The following is a 14,188-nucleotide window of genomic DNA, read 5'->3' on the forward strand; positions in this document are numbered from 1 at the left end:
TAATAATGGAACATATATCCATACTAGTGCCTATTCGAGAGAGCAATGCAAATCCGAATGAGTATTTGCTCTGCCAGCTATGAACTGGTGAATAACAATTCAGAGGTCAGTGTTTCAGCCTAGTAGTAAGCTGTAGTACTTGTCTACTAAGTTAGGAGTATCTAGGCATCAGTTCCGAACATGATCATACTGGGCAGGGAAATCACATCTAACGCTGGTACCTGCTTTCAATGAAATTTCCCTAGTGAGAGATTGGGGAATGTTGGCTGCCAACATATATAGTAATCAAACACCGCAGGTATCAGTTGAGCTAACATTTCGCCGCAGAGTATCAAACCCCGACAAACAGTGAAGATGGGACATGGTGTCTACTATTGCCCTGTTTTAAAAGCAGTCCAATTGGACTACAAATAACTTCAAAGCCATAAGAAAAGCCAAATTCATCCACTTAAGCACTCCTGGCACCAATTCTTGTGGGGCTAAGACATGACAATGGCCCGGTCCAGCCGAAGAGCGAAGACAGGCTAATCGACCGGCCGCTGCCTTCCGGTCGGGAAAGAGGGAGAGAGAAAGTTAGAGCAGCACTGCCCACTTGCCCAGGACAGGACAGCTGAGCTGAGTGAGAGCCTGAGAAGGACCATTCCGTCACTGTCCAATTGCACGCGGCGGGAAAAGCAAAGTCGCGCCCGTCGACTCAGACGGAACAAACTGACTCCCCCGAAACGATCCCGTACCCTCCCCCCCGCTAACGATGGTTTGGTACCACCGCCGCCAGTGACGTTGGCCGTAGCACTATCTCATCGGACTCGAAACATTCTTTTTCCTCAAGTGCGGAAAGAGCTCGACGTGCGGCTTAGGACTCCGTGCGTCTTCTAGGAATTACCTAGCCTATATGGTGGATCTTGACTGGGACTCTCGCTCCTTCAAACCCTCGCCGACACACAATTGCTGATCCTTTGGAGTGCGCTATCCTTGCTTCCCCTCCTACTCCTCCTCTCCTCCCACTTTGGCGGGTTTATGTCAGAACAACTGTGCGTGGATTGATTCCGTCCGCTAAAGCTCCCCCAACCATCACAACTACCAATGCAGACCGTCTCCATTATTACGCCAAGTGCAGGTTCATGGTGTCTGATGGTCGCTTGCCGTCAGATAGGTAGCCGGGGATAAGACTCTCAGCGGCGCGATGAACCAGCCCACCTCCCTTCGCTCGCCGTCCCCTTCTTCGTCGATCGACCAGCCCGCCGTTGAACTGACCCCCGTTGTTGAGAAGCTCAAGGTCATCTGCGGCGAACATGACATCGACCCCTCACTAGCTGCGACAGCAACCGAGTGCTTACTCCGACTTCGTCATACCTTTATCGACAGTGACCATCCTCGCGAAGCGAAAGAGGACTTTCGACATCTACATGGCTTTCAGACGCTGCTGGATCTGCTTCAGAAAGTCACAGAATGCTATACCCCGGATCGATTAGAGAAGGAAGAGAGAAAATGTCTCCTGGCCCTTTTTAAGGATACATTGGCGGTTCTGGCAGAGGCGTTAAGGGATCATCATGGGAATAAGAGATATTTTGCGGCTCGGGTACCCGGAGGAGGGAGTGCGGCTCTAGAGGAAGCTCTTGCACTTCTAGCTCAAAAGGTGGACTGCGTGCAGGGAGACATAGAACAATTCTATGGTGGGATTTTGACAGCGATCCTTTGCCAGGAAACCGTCGCCAGTATATTCACAACGTTGGACTCCAAATTTCGATCGGCTCCAGTGCTACTTCCCAGTGACCTCAAGGCGGAGGTTGATCGATGCGTAGGAACGTCAGAGACCATCGAAGTATCGGATATCTTGGGGCCTTTCATTCGAGTATGGTTGTCCCGGACTTCATCTTCATCGTCAGAACACCGTCTCCTTCGGTTAGCTGTACCGGCATGTCTTTGTCAACTTGCCCTGCATTCCCAGAGAAACATCACCATAATGCATGCTACAGGTGTGTTATCGTGGATCCTTCCACTCCTGGTCAGCGATGAGCGTCTGGAACAGGAAAAGCTATTATACCGGGAGCTCGCGCGGCTGCTTTGTACCCAGGGGATAAGCAATCTGGAGGACGCAGTTTTCCTCTACCAAAAAGCCCACAGTTGCCCAAAGGTCTCGCGCTTGCTGGTTGATGTTCTGAAGGCCTCTAAAGAACCCGCATCCATACAATTTGATCTCTCCCTGCATGGGTACTGTTCCTTGGAGTTTTCTACTCTGGGGCGCTCGTTCCCCCCCGCAACTTCCTCTGGGTACACACTTTCAGTATGGGCGCGCTTCGACCAATTTGATTCAAACACACATACCACGATATTTGGGGCTTTTGACCCTAGTCAGACATGTTTCCTACTTGCATATCTTGAGAAAGATACCCGGAACTTCATATTGCAGACCTCGATACGAGGGTCGCGCCCCAGTGTCAGATTTAAATCCATCGTTTTCGAACCTGGTCGATGGTATCATATCTGTGTTGTCCACAAGAAGCCCAGACCGCCGTCGTATTCCCGCGCCTCTTTGTTCATAGATGGCGAGTTTGTCGAGCAGCTGAAGATAGAATATCCGTGTATGCCTGCTGCAATTGCTCCCAACCGATCTGCTAGGGTCCAGGCATTTTTTGGCACCCCTCAGGACCTGGCTATGAGGCTGGGGAAGGATGTGTCCATGTCTCGATGGTCACTGGCCAGTGCAATTCTTTTCGAGGAAGCTTATAGCGATGACATGGTTGCCGTCTTTTACAACCTTGGACCCCGCTATCATGGAAACTTTCAAGACTGCCTTGGCTCTTTCCAGACATACAAGGCTTCCGCGGCTCTGAACTTGCGCAATGAACATTTACACCCCGGTAAAGAAGAGCAGTCGGATATCGTTGTTGCTATCCGGCGGAAAGCAAGTACCCTTATCCGCGAGGCTTCCATATTGCTGAACGTTTCGCCTCTCGCGGTGCTAGACGACGACGACAGTAATACCGTGGACGAGTCCCGGCTGGTCAAGTGCTTATCAAAGCAAGCCGCTAAGAATCTACATCAGCTAACCAAGTCCGGAGGAAATGCGATAGTAGTTAATGGAGCTACACCTGCTATCAATGACGCACTGACTCAGGCACACGGCATTGGGGTCTTGACAGGTGACCCAGTAGTTGCGGTACCACGCTCTCTGGATGATGCAGGTTGGCGTATTGGGGGGTGTGCGGCTGTGCATCTGAGCTTGCTCCATGCAGCGGACACTGGGGAGTCGACCTTGCTAGCGGTCGAGGCACTGTACGAGGCAGTGCAAGACAACTGGAGGAATAGCGAGGCAATGGAAAAGGATAATGGATACGGAATCCTTGCGGTTTTGTTGCGCGAAAAGCTTGGTTTGCCGTCGGGAGTTGCTCCCACAACGTCGAAGACGCCGAGCGTTTGTGCCAGCTACGAGGAACGGTCTGCATTAGCTCTGGCACTTCTCCGCTTGACGTTGAAATTTGTTGGGTACGACTTTGACCAGCCTAACCGCTCCATTATTACAAATCCGTTGGCGTACAGGGTCCTACTCGTCGACCTAGAAGTATGGAGAGCTGGTGAGGCAGCTCTCCTCGAGTTGTATTACTCTCAGTTTTGTATATTTGCCAGTGAAAGTAAATTTCGTCGGTTCAATGCAAAGCGACTTGCTCGCATGCGTGAGTCTTCCGGAACAATCTCCTTACGACTCGGTTATGCTGATGATCAATAGGCGTCAACAAGAAGTTACTCGAGGCCCTCAAGGTAGAGGAGTGTACCCCCGAAGCCTTGCGTCTTTACACTGCCGCTTTTGGATCCCTCATGGAGAGCAGCCTGTCGGCGGATTTGCTTCGATCATTATCTCTCTTTATTACCTACGCTCTCCATAAGCCGAAGGAGTCAAGTAAGCTACAGAAGAAGAAGAGCATGAGATTTAACGCAGGCATGCGGCAGCGAGCGACTTCTGACGCGAAAGCTAAGTACGTGTCGAGCACTGTGATTGCCACGGAAATGCTTCGGATGTATTGTTCGTTACTTTGCAATGCACATGATCTTGGCCCCATAAAGAAGTTCGCCAAGGCTGTGACTAACAAGGTCGGGTCTAATTCTCTCCTCACTAATAGGAAATGATTACTGACTTCACTATAGTGGCTTCTATATCTATTGTGTGAAGACGAACCGGAGATTGTAATTCTGGCGACAAAAATCATAGCTCGTTTGTTGGTCACTCATGGCGGCAACTATGACAAGAAGTTCACGGAGAAAACAGGGGGCTATATTATCATGCGGCATTGCTTGCGAAGATGGTGGAAAATACCGGCCGTATGGTCCAGCTGCTTTGCCATATTGTTTGGCCTAGACGTCGGTAAAATGATCGTTGACAGGCCCTTCAGTCAAAATGGACTTTCGGATGCCTTCCTATCCGGCGGTCACTTGCATATAACATTCCCTGAGATTTTCCCAGTCATCGCTGAGATGATGCAGAGTGCCCTGAAGAAGACGGTCTTGACTAACGATAGCTCGCGGTCCGACGCACAGGGCCTTGCGCATCTGGTTGCTAGTGGCCAATCGACCAAGCAAACCATGTTCTCTCACACGGCCGCAGCAACGGTGGCCGAAGAGCAATTGCTTTTCAATACAGTCACTGACTTCTTTGCTACCCTGCATGTGAAGTCTCAAAGTTTTCGCGAGTTCACCACGCAGCCAGAGTACATTCAACATCTGTTCTACGTGCTATTTCCGGTGGTAGTTGGCTGCGACGCAACGAGCACGGATGCTGAATTAAACCCTCGTGCGGCTAGTCTTGATTTTGGAGATCAGAATCTGGTCCTCCGCCCGCATTCGAGAGGAGCCGCTTCTCTGCGAACAACCACCGTGGAGCAACCTGGAGCGCGCGATGATGCTGCTGGGGCACTTGGCCGCGGTTCCTCTTTTGTGCTTGTCTCATCTGATCGGGGAACCTCTCTACCATCATCCGCGCGCATTATTCACGCGTATCATCCGAGAAAGATCGAGGATGTGGGGAATCCCGAACACCCCTTTGTCATCAGCATACTCAGTTTGGCTCTTTCCGTCTTCTCGGAGCAGTTATTGGAACGGAAGGACTTTTCTGGTCTTGGTCTCTACCTGAAAACGCCACCGGGACTGCTCGAACACCGGGCACACTTCAACTCGTGGGTGTTGAAGAATTTCCTTTTGACTGTGCAAGAGGTCATCTTTTCCAAAGTCCAGCTGCTTGCAGAACCACGCGTGCTCACCAATTTGGGACGATTCATGACACACCTTGGGGAGGCTGTTTTTGAGGGTTGGTTTGTTGACGGGGCGGCTGCAACTCTTGAATTCGCAGGGGCAATCCTCGAGTATCTGCAACGGCCTGATGTCTCTTGTCTCAAGAGTATAAGGCTCTGCAGTCAAGCTGTGTCCACAATTCGGTCGACTGTATTCCGCGTCGTCTTGCTTCGGCTATCGGAAGTCGAAGGCACGGAAGCTCTTTCGTTTCTGAGCCGCCTGTCCTACTGGCAGGTGATTCTCCTTTCTGGTGACGCTCAGTCAAATCACCTGCAGCTGCTATGTTACCTCTTGTACATCAAGCTAGACGATGGAGACGAGAATGTGCGCCTGGCTGCAGCAGGGCTCTTTCGAATCCTGCTAGTACAGAAACCTGCCGACATGGCTACCATACTTAGTCAAGCGTCAGTAACCCTACAAAAGCGGCTGTCTGCTGGATTTGAAGCTCTAATGGGTATGGATGATGCGGCTTTCTTACGGTGGTTTAACGATCGAGAAGAGGACCTACACTCTTTATTCTTTGGTGTCATATCCAAGCATTGGGAGGATTTCGTCCACGAAGAGAATTCTAAGATCGAGAATTCGTCGCGTAACCGAATTTCTAAACGCCAGGAGAAGCTGAAGCAATGGAAGCACATAGATAGCTTCGGTGACGAAGTGACACGCAAGCACCTCGTAACGTTTCCCCACTGGGCATCGAACATATCAGGATCGGAGTTTCTGAAGTTCCAAAGAGCGCTCCAGGACCACCAAGATGATGCTGTCTTCATGTGGACAACCTTTTCAAAGCTTACATTGGATCTACGACGGTTCGGCGGTCTGCTGGCCGAGGATAAGGAGCGAAAGTGGCGCTTGGATCAAACAGAAGGACGGAGCCGTATGCGCCTTCGCATAGTACCCGATGAAACTGATGAGAGGCAAAACTACCAGCCGAAACGGAAGGCATCCGAGCCTCCTGCGATCAAAATTGACACGGACGTTCGACCTTCATCCAGTGCTGGTACACTTGGGTTGACTCCCACGGTCGCAAATAACGAGGCTGGAGAGGGTACTTCGCAGGGCATTTCGCCAGATAGCCGGAGTATGCTTGAGGACAGCTTCGAAATGATTGAAGATCCGAAGGCTGATCTTGAAGATTACGAGGACAAGAATCGCAAAGTCATGCGGAGTCTCCATCGTGGCGATCAGGTTGAGGGTGTGTGCAACATGTCTCGTATCATTGGGTTGGAGGCATTTGAGGGGCTTTTGATTCAGGGAAAAGATCATATCTACATTCTGGATAACTTCTTCCAGAGATCTGACGGCGAGATCGTAAATGTATGGCAAGCTCCGTCAGACGAACGCGACCCTTACGTTCGCATGATTGCCGGCCGAGAATCTAGTGAGCGCAAAGCACAGGAACATGAAACAAGGAGCTGGAAATGGTCTGATCTGATCAGTATCTCCAAGAGGCGCTTTCTGTTCCGCGATGTGGCGTTGGAGATCTTTTTCACCGATGGGAGTAGCTATTTGCTAACACTCATCTCGTCGCGAGCCCGAGATATTCTATGCAGTCAGCTCGCGACGAAAGCTCCCCAAGTGACCGGCAGTGTTGGCCACGCGCGTCCGGAGGATGTCTGGAGGTTTGAAACCCTTCGCAGTCAAGACGACGCACCGCAATCTCTCGGGTCGAAGTTTGCCAGCGTTTTCGGCCACTCTCCGCTCTATCCAGCTACGCGCAAATGGGTCAAGGGTGAAATCTCCAACTTCCACTACCTCATGCTGATCAACACACTTGCGGGGAGGACGTTCAACGACCTGACACAGTATCCCGTGTTTCCATGGGTGCTTGCCGACTATACCAGTGACGAACTGGATTTGAACGATCCTAAGACGTTCCGTGACTTGTCCAAGCCCATGGGGTGCCAAACGCCAGAGCGAGAGGCAGAGTTTAGAGAACGGTATAAGGCTTTCGCCGAGATGGGTGACGATGACGCTCCTCCATTCCACTACGGGACGCACTATTCTTCTGCGATGATCGTGAGCTCATACCTGATCCGACTGCAACCTTTTGTCAAATCCTACCTTCTCCTTCAGGGAGGTACGTTTGATCATGCCGACCGCCTCTTCTACTCGGTTGGAAAAGCGTGGGAATCTGCGTCACGCGGCAATATGTCGGACGTACGGGAGTTGATACCCGAGTTCTTTTACCTCCCTGAATTTTTGGTGAATTCGAATAAGTACGATTTCGGGCTCTTGCAGAACATGACGACTGTGATTGACTCGGTGGAGTTACCACCCTGGGCCAAAGGCGATCCCATGATCTTCATTGCTAAACACCGGGAGGCACTCGAGAGTCCATACGTGACCCAGAACTTACACCATTGGATCGACTTGGTATTTGGAAGCAAGCAAAAGGGAGATGCCGCAATCGAGGCAGTGAATGTCTTCCACCATCTGTCCTACCAAGGTGCCAAGGACATCGACTCTATTGATGACCCCGTGGAACGCCTTGCCACGATCGGTATCATTCACAACTTCGGGCAGACACCGCATCAAATCTTCAATCGGCCTCACTTGCAACGCGAAGACCCCGGACATCGAACGCCCCGACTGGATCGGCTTGCCGAATCGCTGACACAACAGCCCCTTGCGCTTCTTGGTGAGAATCTAACCATGATATGAACAATTCCGTGTTGACTAATGTGGTAATAGATATTGGCGAACGAGTGGCCACCTTCGCGATGAAACAAGACCGTCTGCTGTGTGCCGCTGCCTTGCGACTCAACATCCCCCCTAGCTACGACAAGTATATGGAGTGGGGATTCTTTGACGGCAGTGTCAGATTCTACTCTGCGGATAGCCGACGGGTACGAATGTCTAGTCATTGGCTTTTTTTTAGAACACCCTGTCAGAAGTATAGCAGCTAACACGACTCTAGCTACTGGGTCACTTTGAGCATCTTCATATCGGCCAACTGTCCTGTGCGATTTTTGCAGATTCTCGAACGTTGGTAACCGCCGGCGCCGACTGTACGGTGTCGATTTGGACCTTCACCTCATCCATCAAGTCGGTTGATCTACAGCCCACGGGGTCACTATTTGGACACCGATCCCCGGTGACTACGCTTGCGGTGTCACGGTCATTCAGTACGCTTCTGTCGGCATCCACGGACGGGCAGATTATGCTTTGGGATCTCAATCGGCAGTGTTTTGTACGGGAGCTGCCAGGCAGCGGGCCTGTCGATGTAAGCATGCTGTTTTCCCACACTGTTCCATCACGTCATGTATACTAATGCAGGTACAGTGTGCTCGGATCAACGATGTGACGGGAGAGATCATGATTTGTCGACGCGACCGAGTCAGCCTTTACACGCTCAACGGGTCACTGCTCCTGGAACAGATCCTGTGCGATTCAGTGGACGACTCGATTATGACGTGTGTCTTCTACGAAGGGGTGAACAATGAGTGGCAGGAGCGCGAGCTGCTGTTCACTGGCCACCGAAGAGGCGTCGTCAATGTAAGAGCTCTATGGTACAGCCACGGGTTTCAGGTGCTGATGCTGATGGAATACAGATTTGGAGCAAGATAATTCATCATGGACGATTCGAGTTGGAATTGATCCGGCAACTGCATCATGTGGACAGTCACCGCGACAATGGCGCCAACATCTCGGCGGGCATTAGCTGCATTATGGCCCAGCCGCACGTGGTATACACTGGCGATGAACTGGGACGAGTGGTAAGTGTGCTTGACATTATGGGGGTAAAGGGGTAGATCGTGTATGCTGACGGGGTATCTAGTACGAATGGAGCTGTGTCCAGCGCCGGTGAGGAGGACCGTTGTTGTCAACTACTTTTACAGTGATCTGTCTACCACCGGGGAAAAAGTGGACTCCGCGGAGGGCCTCGGATCGAGTCCACGGAGAAGGTCATCGTGGGATGGACCTCGTCTCTTTCCCTTGTCGGTGCCCCACCAAACCTCCGGGCATGTCTGATGATCTTGTCTACCGATATTGTATGCGCCGAGTATTCCAATCCCGTAAACAAATCTCTCTTGTCATTATGCTGCCTGTCTCATACTGAAGACGGGAACGAACGCGCTGGAAGGCTGCGAGCGACCCCAGTTGTAAATGTTGTCGTAGCAAGAGGGCCGCGGAGCTAGAATAGTTGACCGTGGGGGAGAACCGAGCTACTATTTTAGAACCGTTACCTACTTTAGTCAAATGCCTCCGGGGGGGTGGTGGGATGAAGAAGAGGCCAAGCCGTAAGGAGAAGAAGGCATTCGAAACGCGACCCTATTTCCGTAACTTAGTATTGAACACGGTTTCGCTGACAAGGCCGATGATGCTGGCTGGAGGAGGGGGATCTCCACCGGAAGGACTGCTGTGCTCCAGAGGGAATAAAGGAACACCACGGAAGGAGGGGTGTGTGTGGACAAGCTCCGGTGAGGGAAAAGGAGTGGGAAAAGAGGAGCAGTGTGGACCGGGGATTGCTGGTCGGTTGCCGGAGCACTCTGCGCCGACCAGCCCGTGCTCTCTCTCTGTTTGTATGTATGTATGAATGAGAGAGAAGCTGATGGAAAGAGAGAGGTAGTAAGGAAAGGGATCAAATGAATTATGGGTGATCAATCAGAATGAGAGGATGTATATTGCGAATGGAAGGGAAGAAAATTGAATTGATGTGAATGGAAGAGATGGGAGGGAAAGGAAAGGATGTACCATAGATAGATATTGCTGGGTAATGCTATGATAATACTCGGTAATTGTTGAGGCGAAAAGAAACAGAAGGGAGGGAAGGGAAGAGAGGGAAAGGCATAGCGTCATCGGCCCTTCTTGCCCAGCTTTGCCCCACCATAACATTTTGGTAAGGAAAGAGCAACCCCTCCTCACTCTGACGGGCCTCTCACTGCTGCTGCTGCTCTCTGCTTGGTTGCTCCGGCTTCGTCGCCACGTTCTCGTTCCTCTTACTTATTTCACTCTCCGTTTCTTCCGCTTCTTACCTTCTTCTTCCTCTTCTCTTCCTTCTTCATATTATCTGTCCAATCTCTCTATACCCCTCTCCCCCCATCTCATCTTACTTTGAATCACCTTTCATCTTTTTATCCTCAACCTCCACCATGTCTTCTTCTCTCGAGCAGCTCAAGGCCACCGGCACCGTAAGTCATTCATTGCTTTCCCGACATCGCCGTGTCATCTTCACAACATCGCTAATCATCCCATCTTCTCATCAATTAGGTCGTCGTCTGCGACTCCGGTGACTTCGCCACCATTGGCAAGTACAAGCCTCAGGATGCTACCACCAACCCCTCCCTGATCCTCGCCGCCTCCAAGAAGCCCGAGTACGCCAGCCTCATCGATGCCGCCGTCGCCAAGGGTAAGGCTGAGGGCAAGACCCTCGACGAGCAGGTTGATGCCACCCTTGACCGTCTGCTGGTCGAGTTCGGCAAGAAGATCCTCGAGATCATCCCCGGCAAGGTCTCCACTGAGGTCGATGCCCGCTTCTCTTTCGACACCCAGGCCTCTATTGACAAGGCCCTCCACATCATCAAGGTATGTCATAATCATCAATTTCCGTACACTTGCAACGGAATGCGAGTTGCTGACGAATTACTGCAGCTCTACGAGGAGAACGGCATCTCCCGCGACCGCATCCTCATCAAGATCGCCTCCACCTGGGAGGGTATCAAGGCCGCTCAGGTCCTCCAGTCCCAGCACGGCATCAACTGCAACCTGACTCTCATGTTCTCCACCGTCCAGGCCATCGCTGCCGCTGAGGCTGGTGCCTACCTCATCTCTCCCTTCGTTGGCCGTATCCTCGACTGGTACAAGGCCGCTCACAAGCGTGACTACACCGCCGAGGAGGATCCCGGTGTCAAGTCCGTCCAGAGCATCTTCAACTACTACAAGAAGCACGGCTACAAGACCATTGTCATGGGTGCCTCTTTCCGTAACACCGGTGAGATCACCGAGCTGGCTGGCTGTGACTACCTGACCATCTCCGTAAGTTTTGCCAATTATTCTCTATATCTGGTACATGAATTAACATGATATAGCCCAACCTCCTCGAGGACCTCTTCAACTCCAACGCTGCCGTCCCCAAGAAGCTCGACGCCGCCAACGCCGCCGGCCTCGACATCCCCAAGAAGACCTACATCAACGACGAGGCTCTCTTCCGCTTCGACTTCAACGAGGAGGCCATGGCCGTCGAGAAGCTGCGTGAGGGTATCTCCAAGTTCGCCGCTGACGCCGTCACCCTCAAGGACATCCTGAAGCAGAAGATCCAGGCATAGATTGGGAGACTGATCTGATGTGTGCATTTTTGTGATGACCTTTTTCTTTTACTATTATTCCCATGTGTAAAATTGATGACCTGAAAAATTCGTTTGGGTAGATACGAATTATGATTATCATATGCCATTACCAATTGCCATTGTAATATAAGTAATACTATAATCTAATGTGAACGGCAGCAATAGTTAGAGTACGAAGTCTAAAGACACTTTAAGCCGCACCACCATCAACATCATCAATTGAAACCATGACTCTTCAGATTCCGGTAGTATCACATGATCGGTGCCTGCCTCTTTCACCTGATGCCATCGACTGACTTACTGCCATCCTTCATAAGAGACCCATAACTGCACCAGAGGGAGAGAAGAGGCATAGTGTCAGTAGAGTGATTAGTATGTAGCTAGAGCGATAGCGATAGCGACGGTGACTGATCTTGAACTCGATAGCTCAAGAGCGCCTTCAATTTACTCTTCGATATATATTATAAGGGGGCCAAGACCAGTCCATCTTTGGGCCACAAGAAGCCCAGTCATCCTCATCTTCATCCTCCGTCATTAGTATCGAATGAGATATCGGAGGATGTCGATGGTAAGTAAGTATAATTCCGGGACACCTTTGTGTATATTTCGTGAAAGGATTCGGTGTCGAAGAACAGGCCAGAGAGAGAGAGAGAGATTATCTTTATCTGTCCCTGTTTAATTGGGAAAAGACAAGAGATATAGAGATGTAAAATCCCAGACGACAGCGTAGTCATCTTCGTCTTCCTTATTTATAGCTGGGAAGAGAACAATTGGCGAGAGTGGATGAATGTAATGCCGGATGTCATCATCGCCCTTTTTCTTGTCCTTTGTCCTTGTTTGTTCTTGGAAGAGAGACTAGGAGGAATGTAGATGGAAAATGTAAACCCGGACAGCGCCGCCGTGGTCACATCATCTTTTGTCTTCATCTTCGATATAGAGGTACCAGAGGAAGCGTAGAGATTGATAGTTTAAAGGCCCAGGCATTGTCGATAAGGGACTTTCCTCTTTCTTCTTCTTCATCAGGGAAAGAAAGACAAGTTATGTCGAATATAAAAGCCCTGACGCCATCGTGATCATTTATCTTCTTCGTCTTTACCATAGAACGGAAAAGCACACAATATTAGAGATAAAACCACGGATACCATCAAATGGGTCACGTCACTGCCGTTCTTATTATTAAACGAAGGCCGGAGAGATATCGATAATAAAACCCCAGACGCCATCGTGATCGTCATCATCTTCGTCGTCGTCGTCCCCATAGAAAGAGAAGACGAAGGATATAGAAAATAAACCACAGGCATTTATTAAAACGGGTCACTGCCGTTCTTACCGTTATTGTAATCGAACGAAGGCCGGAGATATATCATATTAAAAGCCCAGACGCCATCGTGATCGTCTTCGTCTTCGTCGTTATTATAGAAAAGGAAGACGAGGGATATAGAAGATAGTAAGACCCCCCACACAGCATCGAACGGGTCACTTCCGCTTTTTTTTACCATCGAGCGAAGGCTGGAGAGATAATACATCGAAACCCGGATATCTTTCGTAGTAACTGTCTTCTTAATCCCAGTTGTTTATCGAAAAGAAGGGAAATATCAAGGATAGTATATCGCAGGTACTACCATGGTAGTATCCATCATCTTCGTTCTTGAAAGAATAAGATAGAGAGAGAGAGATATTGGTGTGAAACACCAGGCGTTGACAGATATATCTTCCTGCTCTTCTTCATTCTCGCTTATGAAAAAGGAGAGCCAGAGATTTTAAAGATGAGAACCCACACACCCATCTAAGGGGTCATTCCCGTTTTCATCATCGATCAAAGGACCAAGATCTGCAAGGGAAGACCCCGATATCTTCGTAAAGATCGTCTTCTTCATCCCTATCTTTCAGGATGTCATAGAGTTGTTAAACTGTATAAGACCCCCGACGCCATCGAAGAAGTCACCTTCACCATCGCCATTATAAAAATAAGGCGGAGAGATATCGAGAATGAAACACAGCAGGCGCCGGCATAGATGTCTTCTCTCCTATTCTTCTCCTTCATTTTTTTCCGTGATGAAGGAAGGTTGGAGACATCAGAGTGTGAACCGTCCAAGTTGATCCGGGGACGGAAGGTTGAACAGACAAGAGTGAGTGTACACTCCTTCGCCAAGTCCCCTTTCATTTCCCGCTGGTAGTCACCGTTATTGGTTATTATATCGCGGTTCCGAAAACTTTTATCGGGGTTTATCCTCTTCTATATCCTCATTTCCGAGAGGGAAAGACAAGAGAGATAATATTTGTAAGTTCGCGATGCCAGTTGTAGATATAATCTTCGATTTTATAATGAAAAAGCGAAGAGAAAGATATGGAGGTTCAAGGCCATGGCGGTCATCATCTTCTTCTTCATCGGAGAAGTTTCCAGAGATGTCAGAAAAACGACCCTAGACGTCGTTGTAAAAATTGCCTTTATCATTGCTATCGGAAAGGAAAGGCAAGAGAGTTCCAAAGATAGGAATTCAACCCTCCAAACGTCGTCTTTAATTTCACAATGAAGGAAGACCAAAATATATGAAGGGTAAAACTCCGGACGCTATGGTGGCCATTCTCTTCAACATCTTCGATGGGAAAGAGAC

At 50.0% G+C, this 14,188-nt stretch overlaps 2 protein-coding genes across 2 annotated transcripts; both read left to right on the forward strand.

Moving 5' to 3' along the window:
- Positions 1-1,183: 1,183 nt before the first annotated feature.
- On the forward strand, positions 1,184-9,094 carry BO85DRAFT_482807 (Beige/BEACH domain protein; the record flags this gene model as incomplete). The annotated part of the gene is made up of 8 exons (XM_025663126.1): positions 1,184-3,674; positions 3,728-4,089; positions 4,144-7,924; positions 7,978-8,132; positions 8,204-8,509; positions 8,569-8,781; positions 8,838-9,002; positions 9,065-9,094. The coding sequence occupies 8 exons, from the start codon at positions 1,184-1,186 to the stop codon at positions 9,092-9,094; spliced, it is 7,503 nt and encodes a 2,500-aa protein (XP_025520865.1).
- A 1,285-nt stretch (positions 9,095-10,379) lies between these two features.
- Positions 10,380-11,552, forward strand: BO85DRAFT_455000 (sedoheptulose-7-phosphate:D-glyceraldehyde-3-phosphate transaldolase TAL1; the record flags this gene model as incomplete). The annotated part of the gene is made up of 4 exons (XM_025661358.1): positions 10,380-10,418; positions 10,498-10,812; positions 10,879-11,262; positions 11,316-11,552. 4 exons carry the CDS (start codon positions 10,380-10,382, stop codon positions 11,550-11,552), a joined length of 975 nt encoding a protein of 324 aa, XP_025520866.1.
- Positions 11,553-14,188: the final 2,636 nt, after the last annotated feature.

This window comes from Aspergillus piperis (genome assembly GCF_003184755.1).
Source record: "Aspergillus piperis CBS 112811 unplaced genomic scaffold BO85scaffold_1, whole genome shotgun sequence".
Classification (NCBI taxonomy): Eukaryota; Fungi; Ascomycota; class Eurotiomycetes; order Eurotiales; family Aspergillaceae; genus Aspergillus; species Aspergillus piperis.